This window comes from Megascapheus bottae, chromosome 3 (assembly GCF_031878675.1).
Source record: "Megascapheus bottae isolate mThoBot1 chromosome 3, mThoBot2.hap1, whole genome shotgun sequence".
Taxonomy (NCBI): Eukaryota; Metazoa; Chordata; class Mammalia; order Rodentia; family Geomyidae; genus Megascapheus; species Megascapheus bottae.
In genome coordinates, this window is record NC_143511.1 from 74614232 (window position 1) to 74633531 (window position 19300).

A 19300-nucleotide genomic window follows, 5' to 3' on the forward strand; every position below is an offset into this window, starting at 1 on the left:
AGAGGCAAAGATGATTCATCAGCATTGCCCTGATATAGCAGGTACTAAAACCCAGCTTAGAGCTTTGATCCCACTCGTAGAGACAAGGAAGATGGTGTAAAGGTGTGCACTAGTCTGGAATACCTGTCAAGACCTCAACAGAGAGAGGGGCTGTGCTGAAGTCCTGAGTGACACCACGGATGGTGGCTCTATAGCGAGTGGCAGCTTTGAGCCCAGGCAGGTCTGTGGACCTCAGTCCTCCGGGAACTGTGAGGTTCTGGGCTGCCTCTAACATATCAGCCTCTTGCACCTGAATGAAAAAGTGCTCATAGATCCCTTCAGGAGCTGTCCAGTTGAGTGTTAGGGCATCGTAGCCCACCTTGGCCACCATGACCTCTCCCAACGTGGGAATTTCCCCTGGAGAAGGAGAGAGAGCTCATTGAAATCACATACAAGATCTAGGGAATCTTAAATACACGAATGTCACTTAACAAATGTGGCTTCCTTTAGATAAGCATGCAGCATGCAACCTTCCATTTTAGAACGGAGGAGGGGAAGTCTATGTTTTCTTAGCTTACAAAGGAATTGCTGTAAACCATAACAGATGAGCAGAGTTATTGTGTTGTGAGCTTTTTTCCCCTTCTTTTTTCTACTCTTGAAATGTAGTGTTCACAAATAGTTGCCTGTTTTTTTTTTTTTATAGTTAACAGTCCTCCCCGCTGAGGCGCTATGGCTCTGTGGATCTTTCCACAGGAGGGACTCTTTACCCATGCAAAGACCGTTGCTTATATGTGGTGAAGTGTTAAGTTGCCTTGGCATTGGCCTGGCTGTGGATCATCAGATCCCGTAGCACTATGGCTCATGGTAGAACCAGGCCCATTCCAAAGCCCTTATATCTGATATTATTCTTGGGAAGTGTCCTGTTGGAAGAAACAGAAGCTTTAGGTAGAAAGGAAGAAGGTACCTGTGGAAGCCTCAACAGAGAGCACGGGTGTCCTATGGCCCCGGATCACCCCATAGATGGACAGTCTATAAGGAGTGGACGCCTTGAGGCCTGGAATGTCCACAGCCCGGAGGCTGCCGTCCACTGTGAAGTTCTGAGTGGCCTCCACCTTGTTGGCCTCCTGCAGCTGAATGACAAAATGCTCATAGGCCTGGTCAGCTGCAGTCCAGTTGAGGGTGAGGCCATCCCAGCCAACCTCAGTCACAGTGAGATTTTCCAGGTCAGGGATTTGTTCTGAATAATAAAGAGATGGCGTCAATGATGAAACTATTCCTCCAGACACTTTCCTTCCTCGAGTCAGCAAGGACAACCCCACTGCCAGGGCTAGAAGGACCCAGGAATCTGTCTTCTCAACGCAACTCCCCACTCCACCCCCCCAGGAGTTAAGCTTCCCCATTCAAGCACCAATGGAAAAATCAAAACCATGCTCATTTTTACATGAGTTTGTCTTTGGAAAATTCATTTTCCTATTGACCAGTGTCATGTAGGTTTGGAATTACCTACACATGTAAGCTGGTGGTGCCCTATGGTCCAGCTTCTATTTTGAAAAGTATCCCTCATCACGGTGGCTGGGGTAGGGTTCCATTCAACTCTTCCCCAGGCCTGAGCAGTGTCCTTAGATTCCCTTTCTTTATTGTGTTATCTCTGTCTTTCCTACATGGGCTGTCATAGTAGATATGGAGAGTTTTGTCAGTTTGGGGGGTTCACATCAGTTTATGCCAACCACTTCAATAAAGATCAGAGCTAACACTAACATAATATAAGAACATGGACAATCTTCTGAAAAACTGTCCCCTTTTGGATAGGAAAAAAAAACAAAGACCCCCAAAGTCCTGGGAGAAACAGAGCTTACTAATAAACTCAATTTGAAAATGGTCCAACTACTTTAGATGCACATGTGAAAATGGAATAATAATGCTTGCTGAAATTCGTTTGGGCAGTGGTGTAGGAGAGAAGACAGAGAGGGATGGATCAGTTGGATCTAGTAGGCATATATGGACATGTCACAAGGAAATGAATGATGCTAATAAAATAAAATGTGAAAAACAAAACACAACCGAATGCATCATCATTTTCCACCTCTTGAACACAGGCAAGCAGCACAACCCCACTTGTCTGAATCTGATTTAAAGAGTTCATGGGTCCAGGGCTCAGTCAAATGGACTTTGTGTGACCTAAGAACAAAGGATTTCTCTGGAAATGGATCCGATAAACAAGAGAGTAGGAACTGCCTTTGTTTATTTGAAAGACAAGTCTTCTTTCTATTTATGCCTTGTCTTTGTTACTAATTTCCAGGGAGCCCTATATGTCCCTGAATGCAGCCTTTGAACTTAAAAAATGTTAGCTTGCAATTTGATTGAAGCCTTCTATCGTCAGGGAAAAGTTTCTCTGTTGGAGCCTATTTAATTCAGACTTTCTGGGTTCTGGAGAATATTCTTTTTCTTGTCTGACTTCCCATTGGAATAGCTTATAGTCCTTTAAACTCCTTTTAAATTTACTTTGATGCAGAATGGATACATAAACTATAACCTAAGGCCTGTATCTGACCTTAGCTAGTAGCCTGACATCAGCTTTTACATTTTTAGATCGTTGGCTTAAAAAAATCCAAAGAATGATAATTTATGATACATGAAAATCAAGTGAAATTTGAATTTCGGGTGTCATAAACTTAAGTTTTATTGGAATAGAGCCACATCTGCTCACTTGGACATCATGGATGGATATTTCTGTGAGACAGTGGTGCAGCTCTATAGAGTTGTGAGAGGACCAACCTGTAAAATCTTAAAATATTTACCATCTTGCCCTGCAAAGGAAAAGGTTGTGGTGCCTGAGCTTGAACTACACTCTATAGATGCTTCATTTAATCCCATTTCATCCCTTATACTCAAGTTTTTATAACAATTCTTAACCATCTACATGTGGCCCCTATGAGAAGGAGAGGGCCCTGAATTCAAGGTGATATATCTAGATTTGAGGAAAAGAAATGAGGGCCAGGTGCTCTGAAACCAATGGAACTATGTAAATCTAGGGAAGAGGATCTCCATATACAACAGTTATGTTCTTGATCTCGGGGCTTAAGCATAAATAAACTCAAGGGCAGGTCTTCACATATTCTGGAAGCCCCCAGTCATAAAGAGATATAAGGCAAAACCAAAACTAAGCGAAAAAAAATTATTTTATCTTTAGGGTTCTCAAACTCTTTTTTCCTCTTAACTGTGTTCTAGGTATCTTTATTTTCACCTTATTAAATATGACATTCTGTCTATCTGTCTCTGTCTGTGTCTATCCATCTATCAGCTTGCACATGATATGGGAGAGTTACACAACTGCTGTTATACAATGGGTAGGAATAAGACAATAATTCCATCTCTGTGAACCAGACTTTGACTATGTCCTTGATGCTTTTAAACAATGACCCTCCCAGACTGCTTCATTTGTTCATGTTGTACCAGTTCAGTCACTAAGCAGTAAGAATTATGTCACCAGTTTTTGTTGTTTCTCCACTTTCTTGTCTTCTGGTAAGTCAATCAGAAAAGGACATTGCAGTCAGCATATTTTCAGCCCTTCCACTAAACATATGCTGCTAAGAGTAGTAAAAGATACAATTTCCTTACTAAATAAAATCAGTACATAACAAAGAGGAATTAGAATTGTGAGAGGAAAACGATCAATAAAAACCACAGCAGACAGGAATAGAGCTGGGGACTAAGACACTTCTTATAAGTGCTAGCTCTACATTTCCATAGCAAATGACACACTGTGGCCTTCCTGCCCCAGAAGCCAAGAGTTCTCATTGTACACTTCCACATTGACTCTCTTGGCATTTCTTGATGAAAAGGCTGTTGTCTTTTTCTTACAGCTGTGCATTGGAATCTACTCTCTGAACAATGTCAGTGGGCCTGGGAAATCAGAATTTTGAAGTCTGATGTCTGTGCTTACAGTGGGTTGAGCAGCTGGCCAGGCAGAATTTCTGGCAGTACCAATGTCCAGGCTTTAGATTCCCATCCTGTGGTCAGTAATGACCAAATGTGGGCACAATGAAAAACCCCTCTCTCATGAGAGAAAGTTGGATTGTCCCTCAACTGTGGGTGAGCAAAGCCAAGCCTGAAGAGAGCAAAAGGTAGATGAAATGGAGCTAAACTCTCTTTGTAGAGATAAAATAATAGAAACTAAAATCCCAGCTGCCTTAAAACATTCTGGTGCTTCTTTGTAAAGATCATCAATGAAAACCAGGGCCCTAAACGTAATATTCCAGGTCATTTGCAAATGTTTCTAGCCTCTAGCCACACTCTGACAGGCAAACAAGAATGCATGGTTGTCTTGCACAAATATGAACTTCCTGTCTTAGAGCCTTTGTGGTCCATTTTCTTTCACACCAAGCACCACCTCTTCTACCACTTTTCTGAGATCTTCCTTCCCTTTGCCAAATATGTGATGGGAACATGCTTGTAGTCTCCTGCTTTCTACTTGCCCCTCTAAGACATTGCTGTAGTTCTTATTTTAATTCTTTCTTCCTCATTGTAGTCTCCACTATTTCTTCTGTTCTGGTCCCTACACCTCCGAGCATTTCCTGACTCAAATAAATATTTGTTGGAAGGATATGTATTTGAATAAGTTTCAACTTGCTCCATGAGACAAATTAGCACATCAGAGAACAGTGTCTTCTGATATCTATTGCTGTTACTAAAATGTGATTTCACCTTTCTGCCTTCAAACTTCATGCCAATTACTGGAATGTCACTCGAGTCAAACAGTGCTGCGGAAAAGGTGCTCTGCTGCCCTTGCATTCTAGCTACGGTCTCTGATTTATGACTCCGTGGCTCCTAGAGGCCTGGTCCTTAAGTAGAGATGAAGTTGGTTTTCAGAATTTAAATGCAGAGAGAAGGAAAAGAGGATAAAAGGAAGGGAAGAAAAGAGGTGGGAACGTGAGGCAGGAAAAGACAGAGGAAAAGGTGAGAAAAAGAGAAAGAGGCAGAAATGGGGAGGGTTGAGGAGCCTGGCACACAACTGATACCCTTCATCTAACAAGGAAAGTATCTTTCTCCCATTCCTCCCTTGCATTCTCCTTTCTATTTTCCTCTTTTCCACTTTTGTCATATCAATCTAAATTAGAGACTTTTCAATGAATTTTTTTCTTCCCTTTCCTGTACCTCTTGAGGAAGATAATAAACTGTTGATGAAGAGGTAGAAACAAAGAACCAGAGGGCTCCATGGAAATGCTGGGGCTGAAATACTGCATCCTGAAAGATTCTTCCTACCTTAAGCCTTTCCTGGCTCTCTGTGGGTAGATTCCCTGACTCTTCTCCCCCAGCCACACCATGACCATTGGGGGAACAAGTCTTGTGGACTAGACCCTGAGCTCTTAGGATTATGTGTCTGTCTTTGCTCCTAGAAGCTCCAGAATGCAACACTAAGTTTGGTTATAGTGTAGTATCGACTTGGCAACACAGGAGACATGGGTTTTTGAGAAAGAACTCAAGAGATGGAAGGAAATATCCACTCTACATTTAATAAAATGAAACTGTTGTGTAAAGGAAGCTAAAGGGCATATTCTGGTGATAATGAGAAAGAACCCATACAACAATGACTTGCCCATTTTTGTTTCCTGTAATGCGTAGTCATTGAATATAGGATATGATTTCTTTGAAATAACGTTGAGATGGTATGATGTGGGAGATGCTGGTACCTATCCTGATGCCCAGACAGGGACTGGAACTCTAGCTGATGAGAAACCTCTCATTTGCTGAGCTACTGAGGTCTTGCCTGCCTCATTGGAAAAAAGAGGGAGGATGCCTACTGCCTGAAGTCCTGATTGCTGAGAGTGTCTCTCTCATGTAGCATTTATTAAACTCAGGAGAAAGCAGCGATAGGACAGAAGAAAGGATGTCAGGAGAGGACAAGACAAGAAAGGAGAGGGATTTCTTCTTTATTTTCTTCCTCTCATGCATTGTTCAATTGTTATTATAAAGGTGATGTACAGTTATATGTCATATGAAGTGTATATTTCTTTTTGAACAGTGTCATCCCTTCCCTGACTTTATTACACACTGATGTTTGTAGCCCTGAAAGAGTCAAATCTTTGCTATAGAATTCTTGATTCTCTTTGGTCCCTACCCACCTTTGAGTAAATGTTCCCCTCTCCTGAGCAACCTTAACAATCATTTCACGGCTAAGTGGGAAGCTTTCCTGGCTCAGTCAGCAGAGTGGGTCATTTAGGTTCACTTCAAACACTGGCAGAGACTGATCTTTGCCCACTGACTTTCTGTCTTCCTTAAGAGCAATTAAGATAGTACGTGTTTAACAGCATGTTCAGACAGAAGATTACTTCACTTAGTCTCCCTTTAAGCTAAAGAAGGCCAGTGGCGCAAGAAGAGACATGATTATTGGTTTTCAAGAAGGCTCATCTAGCAGGTAGCCCTATTTTAGAGCTTTCATTTTCCCTCTGCCTACAACACAGAGGGAATGACAGTTTTATAGCAGCTATATTGTGACACTGAGGTGAGCTTGGGAATGGAAGCCAAATGTTTAAGAATGGTAAAATATAAAGCCCAAAGTGGCCTAGGTCTCTGCCTTTTCTAGAATGCCTGGATTCTTTTAATAACAGAGAAAATAACTTCAGTTTACCTTGATTATTAATGACTGGAGAACTCTATATGGATGAAGATGTTTGTGAATGGCATTTCTAAATAGTCCTCTTTTGCAATCTCTTTTCTAAGTATCAAGGCTCAGCTGAGGTGATGGCTCTGTCAGGCAGGATACCTGTGCCAGCTTGCTCCTGAATTTGGATCTCTTAATCCTTCTCTGTGATTTGGCTTTTCCTCACATTGTAGGTATCTGGTCTACCTGAGGGACCATGAATAGGAGTATTCTACTCTACCTAACCGTACAATCTGCATGAGCATGAAATCCTTCTCTCAAATATCAGCCTGCTGGTGGGCATTCAGTACATGAAAGCTAATTAAATTGCCAAACCTTGAAGAAGTACTATTTCACATCCATACATTTTCAGTACTTTGTGGTTAACATTGAATGTGTTGCTTTACAAAATAGCAACAACAGCATCAATCCTTTTTTTTTCCTGATTCTCTTCCCTTAGACCCTGAGGAAGCATGGCAGTAAGTCCAGTGAGGAGGGTAACAGGCTACAAGAGACACAGAAAGCAGGGTGAACCAGGGTAGACCAGGTGAATCTCTTTAGGACTTAGGGGAAGAGGGACATGGGCAGGAGGCTCAAGGGACCATGTGGGAGGCATAAGGTTCACCTTCTAAGAAAGCAAGGTCACCTGAAATAAAAACCTTTCCTGGAAAAAAAATGACCAGAAAATGATTACCAGCATCCCAGTCACCTCTAAAAGTAATATAATAGTTATTCATTGTTAGGCTAAAGAAAGGAAAGAAAAAATGTAAAAGTAACTGTGAAACAAGAATTAACAGCACCCAAAAAGACAAAAGGAGCCTAATGTGATAAACTGTCCTAGGAGGAAATAGTTAAAAACCACTTGGTCCTGCTAGGGAACTTGTCTCCCTTGGTTGCTAAGAGGACAAGTTAATCTCTAGGAAAGACAAGGAAGCAGCTGTTTCAAATTGGCATTTAAGGGCTTTCTGGATAGAGAAAGTAGCACATTTGCCATCTGGGTCTCTCAGTGTGCCTGCAGGACTCTGCAACTCAGAGTCACCAAAGGGTAAGAAGGTGGCTTAGGGCAACTCACCAGTAGACGCCTTCACATGTGCTGGCTTGCTCTTGTGCCTGCCTTTCTCAGCTGTGAGGAGGATGGTGTATTCTTGTCCTGGCTCCAGCCCTGTCAGGACATAGGATGTGCTGTCCCTCGGTAGCTGGGTCTCTCCTGATTGGCCTGTAGATAGGCTGTAGTTGAGGCGGTAATGGTCAAACTTGGCCAATGGTGTCCTCCAGAGCAGAGTCAGGCTGTTCTCTGTTGTTTCAGAAACCTGGAGGTCCTTGGGTGCATCCATGTCTGGGAGAGAAAGACTCATAAGACTCTGAGGTATGGATGCTTCTAGGGCTGCAAAGTCCCCTGACTCTGAGCTGGAATTCTGAACTGCTACAGAAGGGCGATGTGCCTTTACTTCTCTAAGCCTCAGTTTCTACCTCAGCCTACCTCATTCTATACTGCTCTCACCACTGGTTGGATTTTGGAAGCTTAAAATAATGTAGTAGCATCTCCATACTTCAAAATGTTACCTGATTAAAAACATTTAAAGCTAAGTGCTAGTAGCTTATAGATAGTAATCCTATCTACTCAGGAGGATTAGATTTGAGGATCATGGTTCAGAGGTAACCCAGGCAGACAAATCTGTGAGATGCTTATATTTCTAATGACAAAACAAAAAAAAACAGAAGAGGTGGTGTGGCTCACATGCTAGAGCATAAAGCAAAGCAAGTAATGTGAGTCATGGAGTTCAAGTCCCAGTACCAGCACTAAAACAAACAACAAATCCACAAACAAAACACATTTAAAAGGGCCAGACTGCTTATATAAGAAGTGACTGATACAAATCTCAAAAGATTTATGACAGAAGAAAAAAGGTACTTTCAGAAGATAGACTACCTTGTATGGGCAACATATTTGTGTCTCCCTACAATCTGTAGTTTGAAAATTAATCCCCAAAGTGACTTGGATGTGGGGATCTTTGAGTAGCCTCATGAATAGAAATAGTGGCTTCAGAAGGAAAGAGCCCTGAGATCCTTGTCCGTTCCTGGCATCAAAGGACATGGCGTAAAGACAGATATTTCCACGGACCTGCAGCAGACTGAATTTGTTAGCCACTTGACCTTGTGCTTTCTAGCCTTTATCCCATGAGAAACATATTGCCTCCATTTATAAGGCACTTAATGTAGGATACTTTTGTTGTAGTACAGAATGGGCCGATATCTACAGTATTTCATTTATGCAACATTCATGAAATAGAAAAAATGGATGAGCAGGATTAGACAGAGATGGAGGGAAGTGGCTGTGACTATAAAGGATAGCTTGTGGGAATATCAGTGTGGATGAGTTTGCATCTCCATTGTAGTGGTTGCTTCACAAACCTACAGTTGTGATAAAACCAGTGTGGTGATCATGAGAATTCCAGGTGTGCCTCACCTGTAGCCGCATTGATGGTTGCTGGATTGCTCTCCTTGTCCTCCTTCACAGCAGAAACTCCAATCCCATATTCAGTTCCTGGCCTCAGACCTATGACAGAATGCACAGGGTGAGAGGAGGCTAGAGCTAGAAATGCTTTCTGATGATTCCTAAGAATGGCTCTGGACTGGTCTCTGGACACTGTGCTTTCTCAGTGTCCAGAATGTGTTACATTGCTTGTGGTCCAAGTGAGAGGAACTCCTTAGGAACTAGACTTATTTCCCTCTGGATCTTTATAAAATAGGGGCATGAAGGAGCAGGTGCCCGTCCTCTGAGGGTCCCGAGGACCACCAGATTGCATAGAGAGCTCACCTGTGAGTGTTGTTTTGGTTGTGGCTTGTTGACTCTTCGGGATATCCACTTCAGCATGGTCCCCTCCAGAGATGGGTGCATACTTAATTCTGTAATTGTCAATGGTTGCCTTGACATTCCTCCATTCCAAGGTGATACTGTTATCTGTCTGGGAGACACGTCGAAGATTCTTGGGAGCATCCAGGCCTGTGGATAAGAAGGAATATTTGAACTGGATACAGCAGGTACCAGGAGAACAGGAACCTTTGATATAGAAGCTGAGATATGAAAGGCACCTGCCATTGGAAAGGAATGACAAGACCACTGTCAACGTCTCTGTCTCTGTGACGGATCACCACTTTCAATGAAGGGTATAGATTGGGCAGTTTTCCAATTACTGATGCGTGTGACATTTAATCACTTGTATTGTTCTCAGTTTTATTTAAGAGACATCTCAAAACCTTGTAGACACAGTCAGGAGTGCAAGACCTAGTTTCTGTGCTTCATCACTGCATTTCTAATAATTTACACAGTACTTATTGAGCTGTGGCAAAGTATTTAGTGGATAAACAGTTGATATTTTCATACTTTAAAAATAATGTCATGAGCTAAGAGGCTTGGATCTTTGTCACTATATGTATATTATATTATTTAGTGGTACTGAGATTTGATCTCGGGGTCTTGAGCTTGCATGGCTGGTACTCTACCATCTTAGCCTCCAAGCCAAGCATTTTGCTGTTTATTTTGAGGAGTCTCCTAGAATTTTCTGCCTATGGTAGTTTTGAATCACATTCTCTGGATCTCAGCCTCCTGTGTAGCCAAGATAACGATCAGGAGCCACAAAGAACCTGGATTGAAACACATTTACTAAATGTTAAATTGAGTTGAATTTGAACCAGAACTTTGATCTGAGATGATCTAGTGCCAGTATCTTCCATACATACAAAAACTAAGACAGTATTTTGGAAGGTAATAAGTGATTATTTTCTTTTCTTTGAAAGGACAAATTGGGATAGTATTGAAACAGAAATGGAAATCTTTTTTTTACTTTTTCAGGAGACACCTGACTAGGGGTGGGATAGAGATCTTGCCATTTTCTTTCCCACCCCGGCTGGCAGGGAAAGGATGGCTACCTGTTGTGAAGGTCTCTTTGGCCGGGTTGCTGGACATGTCCACCCTGCGGGAGATGAGGGACACCTCATACTCTGTGTCAGGCTTCAGGTTTCCGATGGAGTACTGGTTCTCGTCATGGGTGAGGTCGATGGTAGTGCGGTCACCTGGCACATCTTTGGCGCCATAGGAGAGCTCAATGCTGTCGATCTCTGCCAGGGGCTTGAACCAGGTGATGAGAGCTGTGGTGTCTGTGATATCTCTCACCTCAACCTGGCTGGGAGCATCCAAGCCTGTGATGGACAGAGAACAGAGCACATTCAGAGAGCAAGGCTATGAATGAGTGATTAATGCATGCATGCTGACTTAGTTTATCCCGTGAAACCTCAATTTCCTATTTGATAAGTAGGGATCATGATATGGCATGAGTTTATATATATATATATATATATATATATATATATATTCCAATTAGGGAAGGAGATAATGCTTGCAAAGAAACCATCTAGCATACAGGCTAGGCCTGCCAATTACATAATAAAAGATTTTATTATTTTTGTCACTGTTAATGCTCTCATTAATCAAGGGAACATACATAGAGGACACTTCCTTTAAACAAAATTCATCTAGTTGCTTCCTTCCTTTTAAAGATTAGGCCAAACTTTCCTGGGTGTTAACTTTCCTATTAGAACAATGGAGGAGAGATCTGAGGTAGTGGTCTGTCAGTCTGGGGTATGGAAGTTCTTGATGAAAAGAATTCATTGTTCTCTCAGTCCTTTCTCATCTTCATATCTACATCTTGGCTTGTCCTGCTGTCCTGTTAAACTCAATTCTTGTTGTATCTACTCTTATTTAGTGCTCTGACAGCAGGCTGATAGAGATAGGAATGTATGTAACATGTCACTACTTGGCACTTGGCAGGTGTTTCTTCTTCTTTTTTTTAAATAAAGCTTTTTGGTCATAATAAAATGTTGTAAACGTGGTACAGGTAATGAGAGGAGAACTCATGCATTGTGACAGTGTCTAATTTTTGAAGTCTAGGTATTGGTACATTAGTCTCAGCTTGCAGGTGAAATTAGCTACAAAGGGGTCATGAATCTGCCTGTTCCATGTGTAAGAAGTCAGACCATTCTTCCTCCTTTCTGTGTTGTCTTTTGATTACAGAGGTTGGAGTTCACTGATATCCTTGTTTGGAGTCCCTTGAGTGGTAGGTTCTAACAAGGGCAGTGTGTGTGTGTGTGTGTGTGTGTGTGTGTGTGTGTGTGTGTGTGTGTGTGTGATGTATGTCTCCATTTGTAAGACCACTTCACAAGGAGTGTACTGTAAACCCATTTTCCAAGTGCTGGATCTGAGGCTTAAATGATCAGATTTTTCCATCTATGTTGGTGAATGGTGAAAATGGAACTTAAACTGAGGAATGATGAGATCTAGGCCTTTGTTGTTTCTCTTTGCTATGGCAATGCCTTTCATCCATTTCCACATATCAATGTAAGACGGTCTTAGGCAGGTATCAGAAAGAACAAACATGTTCTGTTGAAATTTTAAGGTCCTTCAGAACTGGACAAGCTTCTGGTATATCACTAAAAAAATAGGTTAGTATATAGGTCTTTCAAGTTGATATTTACATAGCTCTGCAACTTCAAACATTGGAGGTGTTTGTTCTTCTATAAGAAGAAAACAGCCAATTCTCACATTTAGATTAAAAAGAAAAAGGCAGGAGAAGAAAAGTCCTTTGTGTTTTTGGTATGTTTTCTGTTTGGTGAATAAGCATTTGCTTGATCCTTTCTATGCTTTTCTGGTGACCTAATGATTTTTTTTCCTGCCTGTACCTGCTTTCCACCTACCACAGAGAGATTTTTGTCAGGATGACGGAAAACACTTAGTATAAAAGAGCCAGTCTTATGCGTTGGCCCTGAGCTAGGCAAAAATGTGCAAATGTCTTAGTGCAAGCTGTTCTTTCTTGTCATTAGTCAACAGATTTAACTTTCCAACAACCTCCTGCCAAGAAGATTCAATTCCTTAGAGAACTAGCACATATGTAATCTTGAAAAATAAAAAAAAATGAAAAGAGGTTTTCCTAAATAGAAATACAAAATTATTTTCTTTCCGTTTTTGACAAATATTTCTTTCCTGGAAAACCAACTCCAAATTCAGGCTTTTTTTTTTTAAATCAAATGAACTTTAAAACTTGAGGGAGGGAAGAAGAGTGAGAAGGTATAGCCAGAGAAAATGAGGGAGAGAGTAACAATGTACAACAAGAATTATACTCATTTCCTTATGCGTGTAACTGTAACCCCGCTGTATATCATCACCATTACCATACAAATAAAATAAATAAAAGATACAATATTCTAGTTGTACTAAAATTTATTCTACCCTAAGAAGTTTTGCTGACATTAGTATTGAGTAAAATTTTGTACAGATTTCTGTTGATATAAGAAATCAATTTTCTGGAAAAAAATGAAACTAACAACCATACATACAGCCTGTTCAGTGCTAGAGCTAATAGAGGTAAGGTTCTAATACTTGTCCTGGCTTAAAGTTGTAGCACCAGTTATATAAACTATGGAGTAATGAGATGATTTTGCTTCTTAATGATCAAAGAGGCAGTAGAAACTAAGAGGCAGTATACTCATAAACTGACATGTTAAACTGAAAACTCTTTGTACAGTTACTTAAAGATAGTGAATAAAATAAAAATAAAATGATTCTGCTTTTCCTAGGCTTACTTTCTACTTTTCAAATATGATAACAAGAATTTTTTCCCTATCTCATCATGGGACTGGGTATTAAATGAGATAATGTGGCAGATATTTTACATCATAGGGGTCTAAATCACATCTTCCCTCTTGGAACGTATCTTTTGAAGTTCCTATCATTGAAGATGGACCTGTTCCCCTGACCCTTAGGCTTGGGCTTGCCTTGGTGTTTGTGACAGCAGTAAGGGACTGCCAGTTTTGAGCCTGCTCAACGCTCAGTGGATAGAACTTAGACCAGTGAAGATGAGAGCACATGGAACAGAAGCCTATCATCTAACTGAGGCAGTACTAGACCCATGAGCCCTCCTTCCCTCTCCCTGTCTACCTTGGAACACACAGATACATGATATAGGAGTGAGTCCATCAATCCAAAATCATGAACCTGTAGAAACACATTGCATGAGCTATAACATGAAGACTTCTTGGTATAAACAGCAGCTCACGGATACAGATGCACCAGAAGATGCACGGAGGCACAATTCATTCCATCATGGTAATACTCACGGGTTGTTGTCACCCTCTTCAGTCCAGGACCCCTGGTGTTGTTTTTCACAATGTGCAAAGATATCTCATACTCTTGTCCAGGGGCAAGACCAGTTTGCCGGTAAGAAGTCTCTGGTCTTCTTAGGCTTTTGGTGATCTCTCCCTCATCTTCTTTATTCTTCAAGATGGAAAGAAACACTAGGGTTAGACTTAGAGAGGTGGCATCATCATTTGTGGGCTTAATTCTTTTTTTGTTTTTTCATCAGTTTGTTAATTCCTTCACTAGGTGATTCAGTGTGAATTGGATTGGCATTTGGGGTACTAAGGACACAAAGTTGATAAAGACATCTCTCTACCTACCCTCATATCTAAGTACAATGACTGAAACTGAGAGCCAAAGGAATTATGACCTATAAATTGAGCCTTTCTTTAGATAGACCAGGCAGGAGGCAGGCATCTGAGAAGTTGAATGGATTTTCCTATAATCACACAACCAGTTGGTAGCAGAACTTGGATTTATACCCAGAAATAAGGTTGCCAGCCTCCTCCATGGTTTTAGGCTTGGAGGAAGAGCTGCTCATATCCAACATATGTCTAGAAACATTTTGATGGAGAGTCTGGTTCTTGTTGTCTTTGCCTCCAAGCAGAGATTTACAAATGGGACCTGGAGATGACCTTGTTTGCAGCCTTAAACCTTGCACTTTCTAACCTACTGAAATCAGAGAAACACTCAACATCACTTAAAATTCACATGCACAGCTACAAGGTGCCAGAGGACAAAGTCAAAACAGAGGACAGAGTGACATGAGCCTGTAGAATCATTTCAGATCCTTGAGGTCCAGTACACAGGCTGTCCGTATCTCACCATATTCCGGAAGATGATCTCCCATGTTTCAAAAGCAATGTCTAGAGGATCCCACTCGACTTCCACAGATGTTTCCTTGATGGACTTGAACTTTAGGCCCTCCGGTGCAGGCAAGTCTGAAAGGAACAGCAGAGATAGTACCGTGAGGAGGGGCCGGATCTGTGGTGGGAGCCACACAGCTACGAGGTCACTTATTGTCAGTCCATGAAGGATACCTGTCACGCAGGAGCTGATCATCAGAGCTGGCCTTTCTTTAGGAGTTTTTCTGAGGTTCTGTCTACTGTGTTGCTCCTTAGAAACTAATAAATATTAAGACCAACTATGTATTTGGATCCTGGCAATTTTACAAGGTTAAATAATTAAGTCCAGACTTTGGAACCAGGCAGATTTGGGCTGAAAATCGTGTGTGTGTGTGTGTGTGTGTGTGTGTGTGTGTGTGTGTGTGTATCACTCTGTCTGTTGATCCTGGGGCTTGAACTTGAGACTTGGGTGCTGTTCTTATGCTTCATTTTGCTCAAGGCTAGTGCTCTATTACTTGAGCCACAGAGCCACTTCCAGCTGTTTTGGTGGACAGTTAGAGATCAAAGTCTTTTTATAGACTTTCCTACCCAGAGTAGCTTTGAACTGTGATCTAGATTTCAGCCTCCTGAGCAGCAAGGATTACAAGCATAAGCTACCAGTACCCAGCAAGCTTCACCATTCTTAATGTTATGATCTTGCGAAGTCACATAATGCCATGAGCTTGAGAGAAGGAGATGACTATTCGTGTGCCTGGGAATGCAGAGAGGATAGAGGAATGTATTTCATCATAGACTGAGAGACCCGCTTCTGTCACGCAGCACAGATTTGGGAAATGGCAGCCACTGTTATTATTGCTAAGCAACTAAGGGCCATTTTCTAGGCACAACTTGCTCGTCAGGTATGAAGGTAATTAGATTGATGTTGACCCTCAAAGAAACAATCTGAATCCGAAGCACTGTCGACTTAAAAAATGCAGCCGGATAGTGAATGCTCTAGAATGTCAGCATTGTGGCTAGGGACATTCCCTTGGACTGCTGCTCAAGTCCTCAAGTCTCATCGCTACTGCTGATGAGCTGTGGAATTTTGGTTGAGATGGTATACAGAGGAGTCTCAGTTTCCCATCAGTTCATGCAGTTAGCGACTGATTGCTTCTGTCATGTAGGGTTAAATTAGTATTTGCAGAGTACTGAAAATGAAGTCTGGTGCATGGCAGACACTTGGCTAAGTGTTACCTGCCAACGGTGGAAGGGCAAAAGGAAAGTAAACAAGAGGGAGACTGAGTAGATGAGCATGCCCAGAAGGACCCTGCTCACTCACAAGTGGCCACCCTGGCGCTGACAGGGATGCTTCTCTTGTTTTCCAGGATGGCAAAGACACGGATGAAGTATTCTACACCAGGCTCCAGCTCCCGGATGGTGGTAGATGTCTGGTCCCCAGGCACACGGAATTGCATTTCCAGCCCGTCAGCATGGGTGGGCGTGTACATGATGAGGTATTCTGTGACCCGCATCTCATTGTCCCAGGCCAGGTTTACAGTTTCTTCCGTCACTTCTGTCACTATAAGGTCTTTCGGAGGGGACACTGGCAGAAATAAGGACATCTGAGGTCAGCAATGTGTTGTGTAGAAACTAGGTTTGTTTCCCTTGACCTGTCTCTTCACTGTTTGCAGAGAGGTGTAAGACTCTCTGCCCTGGAATGGGGTACCACTTCCTCTAAAATGCAGGCCTCTCCCAAGAACATGCTGTGATCATTCATTCATTCATTCATTCATTCGTTTAGTTTTGTGAGGGAACTGGGGCTTAGATCCAAGATTTTACACTCCTACATGGCTTTTAGTGTTCTACTACAGGAACAATACCTCCCCTTCTGGCTTTTTGATGGTTAATGGGAGATTAGAATCTCGGACATTTTTTTTTTTTTGCCCTAACTGGTTCAGAGCCTGATCCTCAGCTCGCAGCCTCCTGAGTAGCTAGGATGACAGGATCGAACTCATCTCCCAGACCAATGGGTGGGCTGCTTTCAGGCTGAAGTTCTGCAATGTGACATGCATCCCTCTTGGTGGCCTGGCTCCTTCTGTGTCTCCACTCCGGGAGTTGTCACTTAAGAGTCAGGCCACCAACCCCGGCAAGCCTCAGTCTTAGTTCCCCCCAGGGTGGCTGGCATGCAGATGCCACTCACCCTCGGAGCAGTCTTCCCCGGTGTAGCCCTGGTTGCAGATGCAGCGGCCGGACACACATTGTCCCAAATGGCTGCAGTCATTGGGGCAGGAGCGCTGCCCACAGTCTTCCCCGGTGAAACCCTGGTGGCAGACGCACCGCCCGTCCACGCAGCGGCCCTGGCCGTGGCAGTCCCCGGGACACCTTCGCTCCTTGCAGTCTTGGCCCACGAAGCCCTCGTGGCAGACGCACTGGCCGTTCACGCAGAGGCCCTGGCCGTGGCAGTCGCTGGGGCAGGAGAGCTGTGCGCAGTCGGGCCCGGCGAAGCCGCGCTCGCACACGCAGCGGCCCTGCACGCAGCGGCCTCGCCGGCTGCAGTCCCCGGGACACCGGCGGTCACGGCAGTCCTCCCCAGTAAAACCATCGTCGCAAACGCACATGCCGTTGACGCAGCGGCCTTGCTGGTGACAATCATTAGGACAGCTCATGTCACCGCAGTCCGAGCCCTTGTAGCCCGGCTCGCACACGCAGCGGCCCTGCACGCAGCGTCCACGGTGGTGACAGTCGTGGGGACACCGGCGCTGACCACAGTCCTCGCCCGTGTAGCCCTCGTCGCACACGCACTGGCCGTTGACACAGCGGCCGTGTCCACTGCAGCCGTGGGGACACTGCAGGTCCCCGCAGTCGGGCCCCGTGAACCCCGTGTCACACTCACAGCGCCCTTGCAGGCAGCGACCCCGGTGGTGACAGTCGGCCGGGCACCGCACCTCGCCACAGTCAGGGCCAGCGAAGCCCTCATCGCACACGCACTGGCCATCCTGGCACCGGCCCCGGCCCCGACAGTCGTGGGGACAGGCGAGCTGGCCGCAGTCCTCACCCGTGAAGCCCTGCTCGCAATCGCAGGTGCCATTGAGGCAGCGGCCGCGGTCGTAGCAGTCGTGGGGACAAACGAGCTCGCCACAGTCCTCGCCCGTGAAGCCCTCGTCGCACACGCACTCGTTCTCCACGCACCGCCCGCGGCCGTGGCAGTTGTGCAGGCACAGGGGCTCGTTGCAGTCGTCCCCAGCGAAGCCATCCTGGCACACGCACTGGCCATTCAGGCAGGTGCCGTGCTCAGCGCTGCAGGGGACCGGGCAGACCTCCTGGCTGCAGTCCGGACCTGTGTAGCCCTCGAAGCAGACACAGGCACCATGCAGGCAGCGGCCTTGGTCATTACAGTCGGCGGGACAGGCCAGCTGGCCGCAGTCCTCACCGGTGAAGCCCTCGTCACAGACGCACTGTCCGTCCAGGCACTGGCCTCGGAGGTGACAGTTGCCGGGACATTCCGGTTCAGAGCAATTAGGGCCTTTCCAGCCTGGCTCACAGACACAGCCGCAGCCTTCGGTGCTGAAATTGCCTCGGCCACTGCAAAGAGGCCTGGAGTCCAGGCGGCCTGCAGGGAAGACGGAGAGGCATGTCTCCAGATCTGCCCACAGAACCCCAGCTCCACATTTAGCCAGTGCATGCAAGGGTGGCCCCTCAAGTTCCATCTAGTCGGAACACCACTTGTGTTCCTGTCCAACTGGTACCCAGTGAGGAAATCAAAACCCAAGTTCCCTCCAGATTTACTGACCTGAATGTGAGGAGAGGGAGGGTGTGTGTGTGTGTGTGTGTGTGTGTGTGTGTGTGTGTGTTTCTACCCCTTTATAGGGAGATCATAATGTTCATTCTACTTTCAAGGGCTCCCAAGATTTCAGGGACTGAGTCTCTTTAAGGAATTCTGTGGAGACTGTGTATTGCTTTCCTGGTACCCAGTCAAGGTTGAGCTCTTAATTGCAAAGAAAGAGCTGTTGAGCTGTATTTGATTCTCTGTGTGTTCTTAATGACATATTTTTTTTGGTGTGGGGGGGGAATATGAGACTCTCCCAGTTGTTTATCCTAACTCAAGTAGAACTGGCCTTTAGCCCTCTTCTGGGGGTGGGGAGGCATACTGGAGTTAAATAAGGACATCAGAAGCTTACTTCTGAGTTCCTTGTCATTTTATTGGCTTTTCTAAAGTGTTGTTGTTGTTGTTTTAAGGGGGGTGGACGTATATGAACTTGGAAGATAACAAACTTCTAATTTCCTGTAGCTAGAATGAGGCAGCTAAGGAATGGCTTTCTAATTCAATCAGAACACCTCCAGTTCTCACTCTGCTTCCAGAAAGCTTATAAGTTTTTGTCTTTTCTGCCTTTCTCATTTTCTAGAATGTAGTCATAGTGGGTGAGTTTGCCTCCGGAGGGCAAGTCAGGCCTGCTTTTTGAATATGAATAGGGACTTAGTTCAAACTTTCAATTATCTATTTAGGAGATAAAAGTCTTGTGGAATTTTCTGCCCCTGCTGGCTCTGAACTGCGATTATCTAGCTTTTACCCTTCTGAGTAGCTGACAGGCCTGAGCCAAGGATGCCCACCAGCTTGACTGAAGTTTTTTTTTCTAGTCCTGGGCTTAAGCTCAGGGCCTGAGCACGGTT

The 19300-nt window shown here is 44.1% G+C and overlaps 1 protein-coding gene across 6 annotated transcripts in view; it reads right to left on the reverse strand.

Moving 5' to 3' along the window:
• The window catches only part of Tnc (tenascin C), an 83224-nt gene that overhangs the window by 39473 nt on the left and 24451 nt on the right, over nucleotides 1–19300 (reverse strand). For 4 of the 6 annotated variants that reach the window (XM_090330495.1, XM_090330496.1, XM_090330497.1 and 1 more), the window contains exons 3-12: nucleotides 16833–18242; nucleotides 15972–16235; nucleotides 14634–14749; nucleotides 13790–13946; nucleotides 10550–10819; nucleotides 9438–9623; nucleotides 9087–9176; nucleotides 7692–7955; nucleotides 944–1216; nucleotides 124–396 (exon numbers count right to left, since the gene is read on the reverse strand). In XM_090330495.1, the coding sequence (XP_090186621.1) occupies nucleotides 124–396; nucleotides 944–1216; nucleotides 7692–7955; nucleotides 9087–9176; nucleotides 9438–9623; nucleotides 10550–10819; nucleotides 13790–13946; nucleotides 14634–14749; nucleotides 15972–16235; nucleotides 16833–18242 (3303 nt within the window). The remainder of the gene's footprint in view (nucleotides 1–123; nucleotides 397–943; nucleotides 1217–7691; nucleotides 7956–9086; nucleotides 9177–9437; nucleotides 9624–10549; nucleotides 10820–13789; nucleotides 13947–14633; nucleotides 14750–15971; nucleotides 16236–16832; nucleotides 18243–19300) is intronic. The other 2 variants (XM_090330499.1, XM_090330500.1) reach the window with 1 other exon arrangement.